Here is a 15,616-nt window from a genome sequence, read left to right as displayed (position 1 = left end):
TTTCCTATTTTCTTTTCATTTTCTTCTTTTGTTTCGGATACAGATATCTACAGTACTGTGTAGTATTTAGCTCGCTGTAGCTACGGGGTTTGGCGTGAATATTGGGTTGGGTACTTTCTGTGCATAAGCTTGAATCATAAGTTGACTCCGTAATTTTAGTATAGTGTTCACAAATCCTTGATATCAATACAAGCGACTTATTTAACGAATGCGAGAAGAAAAAGAAAAAAAGTCTAGATGGCTTTATTTTTGAGTAAACCCCCGGAAGATGTCGAAATCGTGTTATCAGATCTATCGTACACGTCGTAAGCGGGTCCCCAATCAAGCAGGGGATACCGATATGCAAAAAGGAAGAAAAGAAAGAAGGGAAATAGGAGGAAAGGGCGAGATGAAATACTCTTCATCGAGAAAATGCTGGCCATTCTCAACTGCCGTCTACGTCTTAGGGCATTAAAGGTGCCGGGGCTGGCTCGCCATCTGACGGGATGGCTTGGACAACTGGAACCACGGGTGGAATGGCACTCTCGACTTCCGGGGGGAAGAATGGATGTAAGGGGTAGATGGGAGCGGCGGAGCGTTCTCCATCGAAGAGAAGCATGTTCTGGAGGGGATGTTCTCGTGCGCTCAAGACGTTGATCACGTCCTGGGCGAGATGGCCGCCTACAAATGCGGCTACAGGGCTCAGTTCACTTCCCAGATTTTGTAGGAAAGTGCGCAGAAACCCGGCATCCAAGGTGGTGATGTCGAGCTTGAGTTCTTGGTGACAGTCGCGGGCGTGCTTCGTGAAGAGTTCCAGGTCTTGGTGGGAGAATGTGGGCAGGGCGCCGGCGGATGATTTCTGGTATTCCCATAATGCGCGGAGGCAGGTGAGAAGGGGTGTCACTTGTTTGCGCTTGCGTGCGATTCGGGTGAACTCCTCCGGAAGTGGCGAAGTGTTTGCGAGGATCAGCGGAGAGTACACCTCGCGCTTGGTCACCATTTCAATGACTTTCTCGTTCTCTTTCTTTGTGGTGATATTCAGGATGCTGCGGGTCGGGGTTTCCTGCGTGGCGGATTGGACGTTGGACTTCGTCCGCTCAATGACGAAATCGTGCGAGATCAGATCGGCGAAGACGAAGCCGTAGAATCCGTGCAGCCCGGCGGCATAGAAGGGGCGGTTTGCGATGCGACAGGCCGCATTTATGGTGGTGTATGTAGGGAAGTCAAGCTCGGTTGCGATGGTAATGTCAAATTGGGCGAAGAAGTCGGGCTGTTTGAGGTGGATGTCTTCTGTGTCAATGTGAAGCTGGACGCGCGGGTTCATGGCGCGGACAGAGGGCGCTGCCGCTTGCGCACGCTGTGTTGCGATCAGTATGTGGACAAAGCTTGTTAAGAATGGAACAGCGCACGTTTTGACCCAGGTGTTCTTCATTTATAAAGAATTGCGCGCCCAAGTCCTCTTCTGTCACCACCTCATGATCAACGATGGTCAAGGAGCCAATGCCTGCCAATACCAGATTCTTCGCAACTTCGTTCGCCAGCGACTTGAAGGTGATGAGGAGGATATTTGCGGATCGTAGCCTACGGAGGAATTATCGTCAGCTTGATAATGCTGGTAAACATTGTAGTCAGGTGGGAGAGCTCACTTTTCTTGTGCTTTAACTCCCCAGAGGCGGATCTGGCGATCGTAAAGAGCTATCTCGTCTATTGCGAAATGTCAAACGTCGGCTTCCACACTTAATAGTAGAAGCTCCTCGGAAGTGAGCTATGTTCCTTACCCGCACTGATGGTCTGAGTTGGATCAGGCTGTGGCTCCATTGCGATTGTTCGCGAAGGCTTTCTTTCTTGTCTATGTCGGAGAGCCGGAGGGGGAGTGAGGGGAAGAAGTATGGGACGCAAGACGGCGAATGGAGAGTAGCGGATAAAGGCGGATCGACCAGCAGACGTGTGACTTGCATGCACCTTTACCGTCGGCAACGGGACCTATCTGGAAACCGATCCAGGTGAAAGAGAGACTGTATATGAAGAGAGTGCAAGAAGGGAAGCGGAGAAACAGGCAGGAGTAGAGCTTACCCCAGCATCATCACGTGCATGGGCGATTGAATGCTTTGGGGAAATCAACCAAATCACTTATCAAACCATCCCAATTTCACCCCCTCATCAATCATCCCCCCCAATCTATCATCTCGCCTCCTTCTTACCGCTCATTCATCAGCCTTCATTTTCTTGTTCGAGGCCCTTCTCATGTCACCGCTGTGGCGTTATTGTGTCTCCCCCTCGTCGTCTGCCTAGCTGCTCTTTAATTTGTGTCCTCCGTCATTGCCTCATATCGCGGTATAGTTACTCGGCCTCCGCTTCCGCTTCCGCTCGCTCACTGCCTCCCTCCCGGTGCCCCCCGAGCCATCCCCACTGACTACGAACAACTCACTCTCACAGGATGGTACGTTTGTGAATATAGCCTTTCCTCTGCTGCCAATAGAAGCCTTACACGGCCTAAACATCCATCTGCCACCCCGCTTTGCTGCAGCTATTGACTGGCATGTACCACTACAGTCGGGGAATTACGACTATCCTCCTGCCTCTCGCCGTCCTTCTCGTGGAGCTCGAACCAATGACCGACAACTACAGCAGCAGCAACAACAGCAACCTCCGGTGAATCGTTTGCAGCATCTCCGGGAGCTACTAACCTCGGAGCGTAACCGCGGTGACTTCGCCTTTGCCCGTGCAGTGGAGACCTTAAATCAAGAGATGGACGATTACCGCTCTTCTCGTTCCTGGGACCGTTCTAGCTTTGAGCAAGCCAGGGCAGCCCTCGACCAGCATATGCAACAGCTCCAGGAACGAACGAGACAAAGCCGTGCCAATAGGGGCAGCTCGGGGCCGCCGATGCGTCCGCGTCCAGCAGTACCAAGACTGCAGCCTTTGAATGTTACAGCGGCGAACCCAGAAGAAAGCGCTTCCGATCTCTCACATTCTGATAGCAGAACTCCAAGGCCCCGGGCGGGTAGGGGTAGCGACCGATCTAATCGTCTAAGACGGCCTAGAGATTCCAATCCTTCCTCTCTCCTGGATACGCCGGTCCCTCACTTAGACTCTCCCACCGTCATGCCTCAACAGGTCGAAGATGAACACCAGTTGGACCGCGCAAGGACCAAACGTCGAAAGCTTGAGACAGATGATAATAGAGAAGGACTACAGGGCTTCCGCTACGGTCAATATGGCCAGGTGGTGCCTGGAGCACTTAGGATGGAGTTAACTAGCTGCGATGGGGGAACTTATGACCCACACGGCGAGAGCTCATTTCCAGAGAATATTCTTCGCAATGACGCTTCCGTATACTGTACGAAATCTGATCGCTGCAATCTTGTTCTGAAGCACCATGGGGAGTCCCCGTTCTGCCTGAAGAAGATTGTAATCAAAGCGCCCAGATTAGGCTACAACTCCCCGTATGTTTCGGCTGGGCTAGAAACCCCATCTCAAACTGTCACTAACAATTTCAAAAGGATCCGGGAAGGCATGGTTTTTGTATCAATGTCATGTGATGAAGCCCTAGCTCGTACAGCTGCTTTCGAAGTGCAATGGGAATCAACTCGACCCTTCGCGCGGCATCTACCCAGCGGAATGCAGCCATCCCAGGAGTATCTCAACGCATATCGACCTCCATTGCAGAGTTTAGGTCGGGGGCCAGTCATTAATCACTCCTGGGATTCAGAATCAGATAGTACTGATGAACCCGGCGCTGTAGAACCTAGTGTTAGCAATGTGCCAGACCCCACGTCCGAATTTCGGGTCACAACTGAGTACGGTGCGCAGTCTGACGTACGTCATGACCGGGATGACCATATGGACGACGACGAGCTGCTCTCCCTTACGGATACCGATAGCATTCCCATGGGGCGGATGGACGAGGACAATATAATATGCTCGGACAGTGACATGAGCTTAAGCGACGATGATTCAAATGTCAGCACATTTACACGACGTCAGCGAGAGCTATCAAGACGAATTCGAGCCATGCGTCGCCGATACGTCGCAGAGCGAGATAGCCAAACAAGGCGACGACCATACCTAGCCATGCCATCACCAGGTCTGCGCCCTGAAGGCACACGTGGCTCAGAGACTCCTCAACTAATGAAACCACATGCTCGCTTTTTCATTGAGCGTAATAAAAGCATGGTCAGCATCAAATTCGATCCTCCTCCGTACGTTCCTTCCCATCATACTCCTCTCAAAAGGTATACATAACTCCCTAACCATCCAATACAGCTCAGGACGATATATCCTCGTCAAATTATGGAGTCCTCACAGCGGCAAAAACATAGATATACAAAGCATCATCGCCTACGGCTACGCGGGGACCAGATTCTTCCCTGCCTTGAGTTTCAGGTAAACCAAACCAGTGGGGTTGCTCTTCTTTCTCCTTTCTTCTATCTCCCCGAATCAACAATACCAGAATGTTATCTGGGTCTGCTACTGTAGATTTTCACTTGCATACAATAATACAGCCAACCAGCACAACTAGACGAATGCACATTGCGAAAGCTCGGAACGGAACTGCACGGAATGGAACATAATGCTTGGTGTATATGGAGTATGGCGTACATCAACTATTATCTCATGGTTTTCTTTTTCTCAACCTTTTCCTCCTTCCGAACACTGGGACCCGGACTGCTGACATGAACTTATCATCCCTGGGGTTAATTGTTATTGCAGACGCCTTCTTTAATCACATCACATCACATTACATGCTGTATTCATTAATGATCCATGATCCCATGCATGTCTGCATGTCTGCATCATACCCCTGCTATAACCAATTTCAAATGAATCATGGGACATCATCATATAATAAGATAGTTTGTCCCAAACGAAAAGAAAGACTAGATTGTACTCCGTACACTTTTACTATCACCAGAACTACCATTTAAAAGTCACCCGCCTACCTATTAACACCTTCCATCATATTGAAAAAGAATCGTTAATTTGAAAAAGAAATGGCTATTTATCACTGAATACATCAATCGTCAAAGGCCATGAACAGAAAGCACAGGAAGGAGGTCAAGATCACTCAATCCAGCAAAGTAAAATACAAGCAAAGTCATCATCCAACGAAGCCCAGACTAGCATTGCGCCCTTTTCCGCGTTGAGTAAGTCACAAAAAGAAGGAAGGAAAGTGAGATCGGCTCCTGTATATTGGGCCGTCATGTAAAATGAGTGACAAGGGTGGGTAGTGTGATTAGACATGAAAACCCCTGTCTGAGATAGATCAGGGTCACATGAGTTGAGAGAAACCAGGCCCAAAATGCTATAAACCCATGGAATGGACATGCACGTATCGTTGCCGGATGTTGAGTCCCATACCAAAGGGAAGATCGGGTAGGCCAGCCAAAAGCAGGCAGGTAATCAGCAAGTTGGGGGCTTCCGTAGACGTGGTTTGTCGTTATTAGCTGTTCCTGGAACGAGCCAGGCCAGAAATTTGTAAACGAGGGGAAAGTATTAAAATGAGCGTAGGAAAAGGAAACGCCAGGAAGAATGGCATCCCGACGACAATAACCTGAGAATCGTCGGCAGACCGAAACATATGTACAAAGACGGGCCTCGGTCATCTGCAGCCACAGCGTGAAGTGAAACAAAATATGGAAAATTAGCAGGATCAACCCGCTATTAGATTTGTACGATCGCCAACCTGCACAGACAGCATTGCTGCAGGTCAACGTATCTCGAATCGATGCTGTCATTTCTCGTCTCTCGTGCAAAGATCGTCGAACGCCGAGCTTTCCTCTGAAATAGACGTAAATAGTGTTCAAGCCAAAATTGTACTCCGGAAAAAAAGATTCCAACTCCGCCCATAAGCAAAGAAAACGGGTTTTTCTTTCCAAGAACGAAATTCAAACGCATATGTGAAAGTAAATTATATGACGACGACATCTCCCTCAGCATCCGCTGGGTCAGAGACCATCATATCACCATATTTACCAACAGTCATCAGCATCGAATCGTCGTCAAGGTCAATGGCGCTATCATCATTATTGGGAGCCTGGAAGCCAGTAATGCTTTCGGAAACACCGCTAGGCTTCTCTGTTTCCAATGTACTCTGGTTCGATTCGGCTTCCATCTGCGAGCGATGCATTGGTGTCTGCGTTTGCGTAAGGCTCTCCGCTGATGTTAGACTGGCAGCCGACCTTGTCCTCGAATGAGAAGCGTGTTGGGACTCATTCTTGTCCGGCACTGGGCAGTTAGACGGTTTCATGAGGAAGTTGGTTGGCCCCTGCTGGTTTGAGCTCAGGGTTGCGTAGTGCAAGGTGCTTGGGGTGTAACGCATAAATCCTCCTTTTTCGGCCTGCCATAGCATCATTTCATGGAAGAAAACCTTGGTCATCCACCAGGCGCTGAAACTTTGGGCGCCACCTAGAGTCAACCGCCGTAGTATGCAATCCCATAAAGCATCGACTTTGTCGATAATACACTGCGTACTGTTATGGGGGAAAACGGAAGGTAGGTTGAGGATGAATGAGATCCACTTGTCCGGGAAGTTGTAGTCATCTCCCGCAGCCGACTCCACGGGGTACTTGTGTGCCTGGATGTCTTCTTCGGTATCCGGCCGGGTGTAGAATGGAAGGGCGGCAGAAGGATTCATGTCCGCGACAGGAGTAAGCAAAGCTCGAACATCGTGTTTCAATACTAGTGCTGTTGCGCGTTCGGAACAGCATGGAATATTCGCCTTCACGATCATCTCCTGCGGATCCACCAAAGTTTTAAAGTCGAACCACATTTGATTTCTGTTGTCTGGATGGCACAACCAAGCCGCAGCGGCGTTTGCAGACTGATTCACATCGAGCATGTGCTTCAGCAGGTTGCAAAAGATATGAGCCGGGATTAATCTCGCCTCTGACACATGCAGTGGCTGAGACTTGAATGTATCAGCAATATGGGATGTGAGTTTCTGTGAGATGGAGCTGAAAGCATCCAACACAAGCTTGGGAACGACCTGCGTTGTAAGTGGCGCTACAAAAGCGATCATTTTCTGGTACATTATCCAGTCACATTCCTTGATCCACGGGGCGAGATTCGGGTGCGTCAGCAGTTTCTGAACTGGTACGGTCAACGTTCCATGGAAGGCGGAGAAATATCGTAGCATGTTTCTTTCCTTGCAGTATCTGAAACTGTCAATGACGGAGATGCAGTGTGAACGGTAGAGAGCCGCAAGAGCTGCGGCAATCTTCGAATCCGTATTGGCGGGTAGGTAGTCACTGATATCAGGAAGCTGCAGGGATTCGTTGTCCATCGGGGGAGAGTCGGAAGATGGTAGGTGAAGCATTTGGTGGATCAGCTTTCCCGATGTGCTTGCCATATTGTCAAGTCTGATGGACGAACCACCGTGGGACTCCGATGAAGATTGGCAGTCACATCCTGCAGTAGAAGGGCTTGCAGTGAACTTTGGTGCGAAAGATGTCGTAGGCGAAGGGAATACGGCAGTATCTGCAGGAGGCTGTGGCGCAACACTAACACTGTGATCTATGTAAGTACTCAAATCCGTGAATGAGCCATCACGTGACGCACCTCTTCTGCATCATGTCATCAACTTTGCTTTCAGCGATATTTGCTGCGCTGTTCGTGTTCGAGGGCAATTGTGGATTGAGTGGAGGTGGCTTCTGCTGCTTCTCCTCTATGACAGTGAGGTCCACATAGTGATATTTCGATTCGCCGCGCACACCAAGTCTTCTAGTCTGCACATTTGGGAAGATGATGCGCACAAGCTTGCCAAAGGAAGCAGGATTCAGAACAGACACCCGTTCTGTTCCGCACTTCTCTGCATAGCAGCAGTACACACGATCACGCCGCACTGAGCCGCTGCTCTTGCGGCAGTTCTCCTTCAGCCTAGACTGTCATGAGCAATTTATTCCTATGCATAGAACTGCAATAGACAAATCTTACCAAATCATCGCAAAGACTTGTTTGACTTTCTCAGCCTTGCCTCCAGCCCCTTCATGCTTCAAGACTTCGGCTGCCATTTGCTTCAGCGAATACCCCTCATATTGCCGGAGCAGTTTGCGCAATTCGTTGTCGTTGGCTAGCGACGAGCTGGACCCCTTCTTTCTCTTCGCGCCGGCCTCGGAGATATCATTATCCTCCAGTACATGCTCAGGCACATGGTTCTCGATTCCACTGTCATACATGGCTGTATATTGGGGCATCGGCACGCCCGCCAACCCATGGCTTGGTAGACCAGAAGGGATGGAGTGGTGTGACATATGGTGACCATGCATTGCATGACTGGGGAATTCTTCTGCCCTGGGCATCACAGCGTGGTGAGCATCCTGCATGGTCGGATCGAGGGACGCTCCGTTCACAGGGTGCGACAACTGTTGGCCAAATCGCATGATGATATCCTCCGGGTTACCGCCGAATACATTGTGACCAGCAGTGGGTTGGGTGGGCAGGAACTGGGAAAAGCCATCGGCAAGCTGTTGGTCTTGGGTCTGCTGGGTCGTGTTGGAGTGGATGCTAGCCGTCGAGCCTCTGGACCGCGGGCGGCGACTGTTTCTGGATACTACGGTTTCGGAGCGTGATCTCATGAGATCAGCCGTCCCGGGGCGACTGTGAGATGCTACTATTTGGGTTGCTTGGGAAGCGGCGCTCGAAGATTGGGAGGCCGCTCGGGCTGCGGTTCCTGCAAGTTAGCCGGCAGTCCAACGTACAGCAGATGGGGAGGGGAGGCAATCAAGGTCTCCAGGTGCGGAGAAGGTCAGATGGAAGCAGACACGTCGCCTGCAGGAGGGAAGGCAGCTTCTTACCCATCTCAGGAGGCATCTCTTTCTCTTTTAGGATCTGCTACGCTGTGCAGTGTCTGTCTGGGTTTCCTTGTTGCTGGGTGAGAGACGATCGGTAACCACGGGCAATAGCGTCTGTTTTGATCCTTCACGGAGCCACCCTCGACCGCACGAGGTCCACACCGCAAGAAGGACAGCAAAAACGTGAACCAACGGAGCTAGAAGTTGATGAGTTGTCGTCAAGGCATCAAGAGGTGTTGTCGAGCTGAAACAGGCTGGCTATGGAAGGCTCATAGCGGCAGTGTCCAGAAGGTCGAAGTGTGGTGTTCGAAGGAGGATAAACAGAGAAATTGGTTCCTCAAGCAACGACCGGGCGCTTGTTTGGGTCACGCATCACGTGGTGCTTACCTAATTGGCATTCCTCGTCACAAACAAACAGTAACTACAAGTATGTACTGCCGACCTCCTCGTGTTCCGCAAATATATATATGGGTACCTTTATAGTAAAACTACGTACTGATCCTTAAAAACAGGGATATTCTACATTCTTATCTCTATAATAGCCATTATTATACCCTTTTGCTGGCGACATCTTCTAATTGACCGACCTGTGTTCATATAACAAAGCCATCGGTCAGTCACATCAGCCGCGTTAGATTATCTAAGCTGAGGCTCGTGACTTCACCGGCCACGTCTAGTCTAGTCTAAACACCAAACAACAGAACTTCTTGCTTTATACTTCCATCTCCACCCAAATGATACTATCTCAACCACCATGTCAAACCTTTCCCACTCACCTATATGTGAATCTAAAAAGCTACGAGGAAGTAATAGCGAGATAGCCGATGAAACTGATCAATTCTTCTATAAATCTAACTGGTATCGCTTGCAAAACAGTGGTATCGCCAAATGCCGCTAAAATAAAACCCATATCAAGAAAGTGTGGGGAAGAATCAAACATTTACTTCACCAGTCCCACTTCACCTTTTTTTTTTCAAGTCCTTTCTCTCCCTAGTTGCCGTTGGCTTTGGCCTTGAGTCTCCTTTCGCGGGCATGTCGCCAGCCAGGACCCCATCGATCTTCGACGTACAGCAACGGAGTCATCACGAGGGTGATGCCGGCAAGCAAGAGGAAAGTATAATCCGGCTTCAAGGCGTCCAGGATAGGTTGCACGATAGCCACACCGCCAGCTCCAAGCAGGCACCGCATCAGATTGTTCACTGCTGTCGCACTGGCGCTAGCACCTGGGTAAAGATCGATGACCAGGGCGCTGTTGATGGTGAAGAGTCCTGTTGAGCAGAACGCAATGAAGTACTGCAGAATGATAGGCACCGCCAGATGTGTCCGCAAAGACACGCCGTACAAAGCAACTGTCACGATGAAGATCGCAATCACCCACCAGGTATTGCGCATCCGGGCGACCTCAATGGGGAAGTCGGGGTGTGATTTCAGATTGACACGTGTGCCTGCCGGATAACCGTGTTTCTCACAATATTCGCGTTCGGTAAGACGGTGGTTGTAATCCATAAGGTAGCCGACCAGATAAGAGCCAGACATGCATCCAAAGCCTACCAGTGCATGAGCGATCATTCAGGCCAAGTGTCGGAGGGGATCATAAAACTTACCATTGCCTAGGAAAGTGAGTCCAATATCCAGGGATGACAGGCCGTACACTTCGCTGAAGAGGTCGGTGGTACTGGATGTCACCATACTCCACACTGTGTACACGATACTTCCAAAGAACAGGGTGATGAAAACGTCCTTTTCGACGAGGAATGTCAAAGGAGCGAAAACAGACTTCCAGCTGGTTTTGGTCTTCTTCGCTTCCGGTTGCGCTCCCTCGACAACCCCCGTCTGGCCGGTGATCGTGTAGATGAAGGGCTTATGAATGCCATTGAGCTTCACAGTACCATTTCCAGCAATTGGCCTCAATGTCTCCGGAAGAAGCACCAGAATGGACAGGAGACTCACGCCCCCAGCGATCGTGAGGAACCAAAAGATAGATCGATATCCGAGATACTGGGTGAAAATGCCGCCGAAAACCGGCCCGATTCCCTGTCCAAGCATGCGAACTTGGTTCCGTCAGCTTAACCATCCAGCAGGCAAAGAGATGTTTTCTTACCTCCACCGAAGATACCCACCAAGCTACCTCTTTCTTCCGAGTTTGTGATATCACCAATCACTCCAGCTCCTGAGCTTGGTTAGCAAGATGCTATGCTAGGCTGTGAGATCGCTCTTACCGATTGAGATGGTGGCCGCGCTACCAGCAGCCTGCAAGGCTCGGAAGGCCATGAGCTCACCATATTTCTTGGATTCGGCCAGAGCAATATTGGCTACGAGGTAAACAATGAATGTTCCAATAAAGACAGGCCGTCTACCTGTGGCGTCTGACATGGAACCCCAGAAGCTGGGAGCGAGGCCTTGGACGATCATGTACACCGTGATGGTGAGTGTTGCGAGCGACATGCTGATGTTGAGGGACTATCATGGTACAGTCAACATGTCGGGTCCAGGAAGGTATGGAGCCGAAGTACTTACTTTCGAGACATCGTCCAGGGCAGGGAAGTAAATGTTCGACGAAAGCGGAGAAAATATGGCGGCGAGGGAGACGATGCAAACCATTTGCAGCTTGCGAGACCGTGTGAAGATATGATGCGGTGGCTTCTCGGATGACTGAGCCTCGAGGGTCGAAGGCTCCGGAGAGAGGGATCCCTTATCGGAGTCACTGTCTCTAGGGGTGACCTGTGGTACGGGGACCTTTTCAAGGTCTGATCTTGATGAAGACGTGGTTGAAGACATGATTGTGGATATGACTCGGGGGCCAGCCTCGAAGCACGTTGGCAATCTGTGAACCACCTTGGAGAGGAATATCAAAGCTGAGATTGCAAGACCAGAAGTGCGAGGCCAATGCACTTTATGTTCCGGAGTTTTATAATTGATCTGGCACTGGGCCAAAACATCTTCGAAAACTCGATTAAAAAGCAGATGCAGGATTGCTCCACTGCGGAGCAACTTGGACAGACGGGGGGCTATCCATCATCAATGACCTTCCCAAAGCGGGCAAATGTGGGTGGCAAGAGCCGGTGTTATCGCCAAGGTATGAACGGAGGCGTGGGTTTAGGAGTTTCTCTTCGGCCGGTCTTACTTGGCGACCAGTAGTCTAGGTCACATCCGAGAGAGTCCAAGCCGTCGGGCAGCCGACGAAGAAAGAGGAAAAAAAATAAAATTGAAAGGACAAAAGGGCGGAGCTACCAAGATCTGCATACATGACGTGGGCCCGGCGTGGTGATGAAATTCCAGAACAAGCATGCTTTCCAGGCCATCCTGGACTACGACTAGCGCCTGCACCTCAAGAGCTGACGGATTTAGTCAACTTAGCATACAGATTTCCAGCGAATGGTGTGTTTGAAGGACCGGGCACGCCTGTCATGCGCAAGGGTCTAGATGGAAGCGGAGCCCGTGATAAGGGACCTGAGCAGGCTATTCAGTGGCGCCGTGGCGGAGCGTTGGGCTACATGGTATGGAGTAGATAGGCCGTCGACTCTTCTCAGCCAACATCTCCCACATGTGTTGACGGAGAAGGCTGTCTCCCACGCAGAAGCTAAGCTGTGATCAACACGGAGAGGCCCGATGCAACGCGAGACGGCAAGGCAGGTCATCAATTGACGACTCAGGGCGCCAGGGTCCCTATCCCCCCTCTTCAGGAGGAGTAGTTGTAGGAAACAGGGAGCACGCACGCGCACCAGTATGAGCAATCTGAGATCAGCCTGATTGGCGAACTGCTCAGGTGTAGTGGGTTACTATGGATCTCGGGGATCTACATCAGGCCCATACGCACTAAGAAGGGGGGTGTGGGAGGATGATTGCATGGGAGGCGAGGACCAAAAAAATCGAGTGCGACGCCCAGACAACGAAATTTCTCGGGATGGATCCTTGACAAGCTGGCCAGCCTCGCTGGGCTGGTTCCACCGTGGCTGCAGATTGCGGAATTGGGGGTGGAGTGAAGCTATACCAAGACATCCTGAGAGAGCTCCCACGGGAGTCGCAAACCACAACTCCACAGGTAAGGTGCACCTGATTGGGGTCAGTGCGGGAGGTCTACGTAACAGTTGGTAAGCTTAAATATGAGACAAGTAGAAATTGCCATCAGGGGAGGTGGATAGGGAGAAAAGGAGTAGCTGCGCAAACAGGATCACAGTGGAAGTGAAGCAAAGGAAATACAAGATGGGGGGATTTCAACAGGGAGGGATGCATAATAATAGAAAGTGATGACGAAGATGCCGTGAGGATTTGAGGCACCAATGCATGTAAATCACCAAAACGGATAGTGTAGGGAGGTGTATGGAGTGTCGGAACACGCAGAGCAAGAGGGTCTGAGACTGATTGATCGCAATAGTGTGGTTGACGACGTAGATCGCGGATGGAGCAAGATGAGACCTTGAACTGGATCTCCACCAACTTTCTCCTCTTCCTCCGTGGGACCTCCGTTCTACTATCTACTACTAACAGTACTAACTGTCGACAGGAATAACTGTGCTGAAGGGCTAACCTCACTAGTAGCTGTTCATCAGCCCCCCGAAAATCAAATTCGATAGATAATAATAACGACAGCGGAACAATTTGCTCTGCCATCATGCTAACTATGTAACCGAACGACGACTACATATTTCACCGAATATTCTCCTCTCCCTTTCATCTCCTAAGCGACAACAATTATAACTTATGCCAAGGATCACAAAACAAAACATAAAAAAAAGGAATCTTTTGCCAAGAGCATACCCTAATTCTTCCTTGATAAGAAGGTTAAATACTACTACTAAATCAGCACTAAAACTACCCATTCCTTCCTTCCATCCTCACTGCGTCGTCCTGCACTAGCGCCGGAACCGCGAACTAAACAAGCAAATCAGGGGTCTCAAGCACACCATAACGTCCCTTTTTCCTCTCTTTTTGGCCCCCCTCTCTCTTTTTTCTCTTTGATGATCATCGTAAACCGAGTGATCCGGCAGTAGTGAGCGGATATCATAATAAAACAAAAATGATCTTATTTTTTTCAAATCATTATTCATCTTATTCTTATTACTATCATTTGGGCATCACTATCGTGACCACTGTTCGTACCCTATTATATAACTAAACTACTTCAAGGCAAACCACAAAGGATCAATATCTATCCATCCTACAATCTAACTAACTACTATGATTATAGACTAGTGGGTGGCTCAGCAGAGATATTTCTTCAACTAGTAACAGTAGCTTCTTAAAAGTGATTTATTTATCTACTTCCGGCTCACACTCAGACCTCCCACCCCCCTCCCGAATCACCAATTCCGACTGGTTAAAGTTCCCTGCGAAAGTGGAGGCGATGATCTACGCCGGCGGCCGCCACTTGAGACGGGCGGTCAATCGGGAGGCGTCCACTGTTTATCGAGTCTAGTTTGTTTGGGCTGGTTCTGTCGTCTTGTTTCTTTCTTGGCGGTGGTTCGGATGGCTGATGTTTGAGGAGGTGTGTGTTGTGTTGTGTTGATTTGTGTTGATTTGTGTTGGATTATGTGTTGTTGTGTTGAGACGGTGAGGATATTAATTCTTCAACAACCCTCGTAGAATTTATGATTCATGCAGTGAGTATCGACTATTCTTCGTATTCAATGCCACCACCATTACTGTGGAGAGTACCTTCTGGACCGCCATCGGGATCTAGACAGGAGCCGACTGAAGAAAAATTAAATATAATAAAATAAATAAAATAAAACCATAATCATAATTCAATTAAATAAATAAATAAATAAAAATGGGATAGACTAGGACTAACTAGGTTATTGTTTTCACGGCGCGGCCCTTGTTCAACCAACTCAATTCGATCCGGTATCTTCCGTTCTTTGCCTTGCCTAGAAACTCTACATCTAGTAGTTGTGTAGAATACTTGCGGTTAATCCGTCATTATGCACTTACATATTTAGTACATGTCAGGACCTGCAGATAAAAGAAAAAGAAATGAGCAGAAGGGAAGAAGCAAATTTGAATATTTATTCATTACTTTTGTGCCTTTGTCAACTTACTCATTCTCCTTTAGCGAGGTTCAACTAACTAACTAGCTAGCTACTAACTTCTTACTGTAATCAATGATCCCGCTCCCACCCTCCGTTTGTGGCCAAACCTGAGAACCAGTCAGATTGCACAGCCCGGGCGAAGTATGTATGCATGCATGCCTCGCTGCATGCTTACACGACCGGTTCTGCCACACAGTTTAGATACCGACCTGTTGTGTCACTATCTTTCGGTTCTGACACGACAAGACTCTTGGCCTAAGGCCAAGAAAAGCCCAGGAGTAAGAAAAGCCCAAGAAGAACAACTAAAAACTAGAATTGGTCGGGATTGTATGCAGCCAAGACAGCACGAGAGAATACAAAGTAGAAAATCTTGCAGGGCCTTGATCTTGTCGTTGGTGTTATTGTTGTTGTTCTCGACCTGTCTATCTATCTGTCTGTCCGTCTACCATACTGCAGTACGTATCAATTGTTGGTTAGGCTGCAATCGGTGATTGTCATGACATTCTTGCGCGCATCTGCTAAGTTAGTAGGATGTCGTCACATCAATATCACTATACCCTAGTCATCACAACCACTAGCTAGATAACTATCTAGTATACGTCTACAGTAGCAGCATGACAGACCTAACCTAGCACTACTACTATCAACAAATTCAAGAAATAATATACATATATGCACTTTATCTATTTTTAATACCCGCAAGGTTTGCGCAAGTACAACACTGTCATCGTCATTCTTATCTTCAAGCTCGAGCACCCAACAGCCCCGACAGATCAGATCAATTAACATACTTGGTATAGCGTATATGTATTCTTC

The 15,616-nt window shown here is 49.1% G+C and overlaps 7 protein-coding genes across 7 annotated transcripts; 3 read left to right on the top strand and 4 right to left on the bottom strand.

Annotated features, from left to right (window-relative positions):
• Positions 1-221: 221 nt before the first annotated feature.
• BDQ94DRAFT_11403 (E1 ubiquitin-activating protein AOS1) lies at positions 222-2,000 on the bottom strand. The gene is made up of 4 exons (XM_026763620.1): positions 1,758-2,000; positions 1,626-1,683; positions 1,389-1,560; positions 222-1,336 (listed from the first exon to the last, which is right to left on the bottom strand). The coding sequence occupies exons 1-4, from the start codon at positions 1,795-1,797 to the stop codon at positions 443-445; spliced, it is 1,164 nt and encodes a 387-aa protein (XP_026628273.1). The 5' UTR covers positions 1,798-2,000; the 3' UTR covers positions 222-442.
• Positions 2,001-2,292: 292 nt separating this feature from the next.
• BDQ94DRAFT_140496 (uncharacterized protein) lies at positions 2,293-4,814 on the top strand. The gene is made up of 5 exons (XM_026765635.1): positions 2,293-2,318; positions 2,417-2,419; positions 2,533-3,425; positions 3,483-4,181; positions 4,246-4,814. The coding sequence occupies exons 2-5, from the start codon at positions 2,417-2,419 to the stop codon at positions 4,367-4,369; spliced, it is 1,719 nt and encodes a 572-aa protein (XP_026628272.1). The 5' UTR covers positions 2,293-2,318; the 3' UTR covers positions 4,370-4,814.
• A 127-nt stretch (positions 4,815-4,941) lies between these two features.
• Positions 4,942-5,803, bottom strand: BDQ94DRAFT_11377 (uncharacterized protein). Its single transcript, XM_026763614.1, has one exon. The coding sequence runs from the start codon at positions 5,715-5,717 to the stop codon at positions 5,181-5,183; it is 537 nt and encodes a 178-aa protein (XP_026628271.1). The 5' UTR covers positions 5,718-5,803; the 3' UTR covers positions 4,942-5,180.
• Positions 5,804-9,187, bottom strand: BDQ94DRAFT_177368 (RFX family transcription factor). Its single transcript, XM_026772890.1, has 4 exons — positions 8,775-9,187; positions 7,915-8,641; positions 7,540-7,857; positions 5,804-7,487 (listed from the first exon to the last, which is right to left on the bottom strand). Exons 1-4 carry the CDS (start codon positions 8,788-8,790, stop codon positions 5,891-5,893), a joined length of 2,658 nt encoding a protein of 885 aa, XP_026628270.1. The 5' UTR covers positions 8,791-9,187; the 3' UTR covers positions 5,804-5,890.
• Positions 9,188-9,513: 326 nt separating this feature from the next.
• BDQ94DRAFT_11367 (major facilitator superfamily domain-containing protein) lies at positions 9,514-11,836 on the bottom strand. The gene is made up of 5 exons (XM_026763611.1): positions 11,289-11,836; positions 10,991-11,231; positions 10,873-10,941; positions 10,376-10,822; positions 9,514-10,318 (listed from the first exon to the last, which is right to left on the bottom strand). The coding sequence occupies exons 1-5, from the start codon at positions 11,547-11,549 to the stop codon at positions 9,762-9,764; spliced, it is 1,575 nt and encodes a 524-aa protein (XP_026628269.1). The 5' UTR covers positions 11,550-11,836; the 3' UTR covers positions 9,514-9,761.
• An 83-nt stretch (positions 11,837-11,919) lies between these two features.
• On the top strand, positions 11,920-12,470 carry BDQ94DRAFT_140489 (uncharacterized protein; the record flags this gene model as incomplete). Its single annotated transcript, XM_026765634.1, has 1 exon — positions 11,920-12,470. A coding segment is annotated over exon 1 (263 nt), but the record flags the coding sequence as incomplete, so codon positions are not given.
• Positions 12,471-14,934: 2,464 nt separating this feature from the next.
• BDQ94DRAFT_140487 (uncharacterized protein) lies at positions 14,935-15,575 on the top strand. The gene has a single exon (XM_026765633.1). It carries the CDS (start codon positions 14,944-14,946, stop codon positions 15,289-15,291), a length of 348 nt encoding a protein of 115 aa, XP_026628267.1. The 5' UTR covers positions 14,935-14,943; the 3' UTR covers positions 15,292-15,575.
• The last annotated feature ends 41 nt before the right edge of the window (positions 15,576-15,616 follow it).

This window comes from Aspergillus welwitschiae (genome assembly GCF_003344945.1).
Source record: "Aspergillus welwitschiae strain CBS 139.54b unplaced genomic scaffold BDQ94scaffold_10, whole genome shotgun sequence".
NCBI classification, from domain to species: domain Eukaryota; kingdom Fungi; phylum Ascomycota; class Eurotiomycetes; order Eurotiales; family Aspergillaceae; genus Aspergillus; species Aspergillus welwitschiae.
The sequence above is the reverse complement of the archived record's forward strand: the minus strand, read 5'-3'. Positions and strand labels throughout refer to the sequence as shown.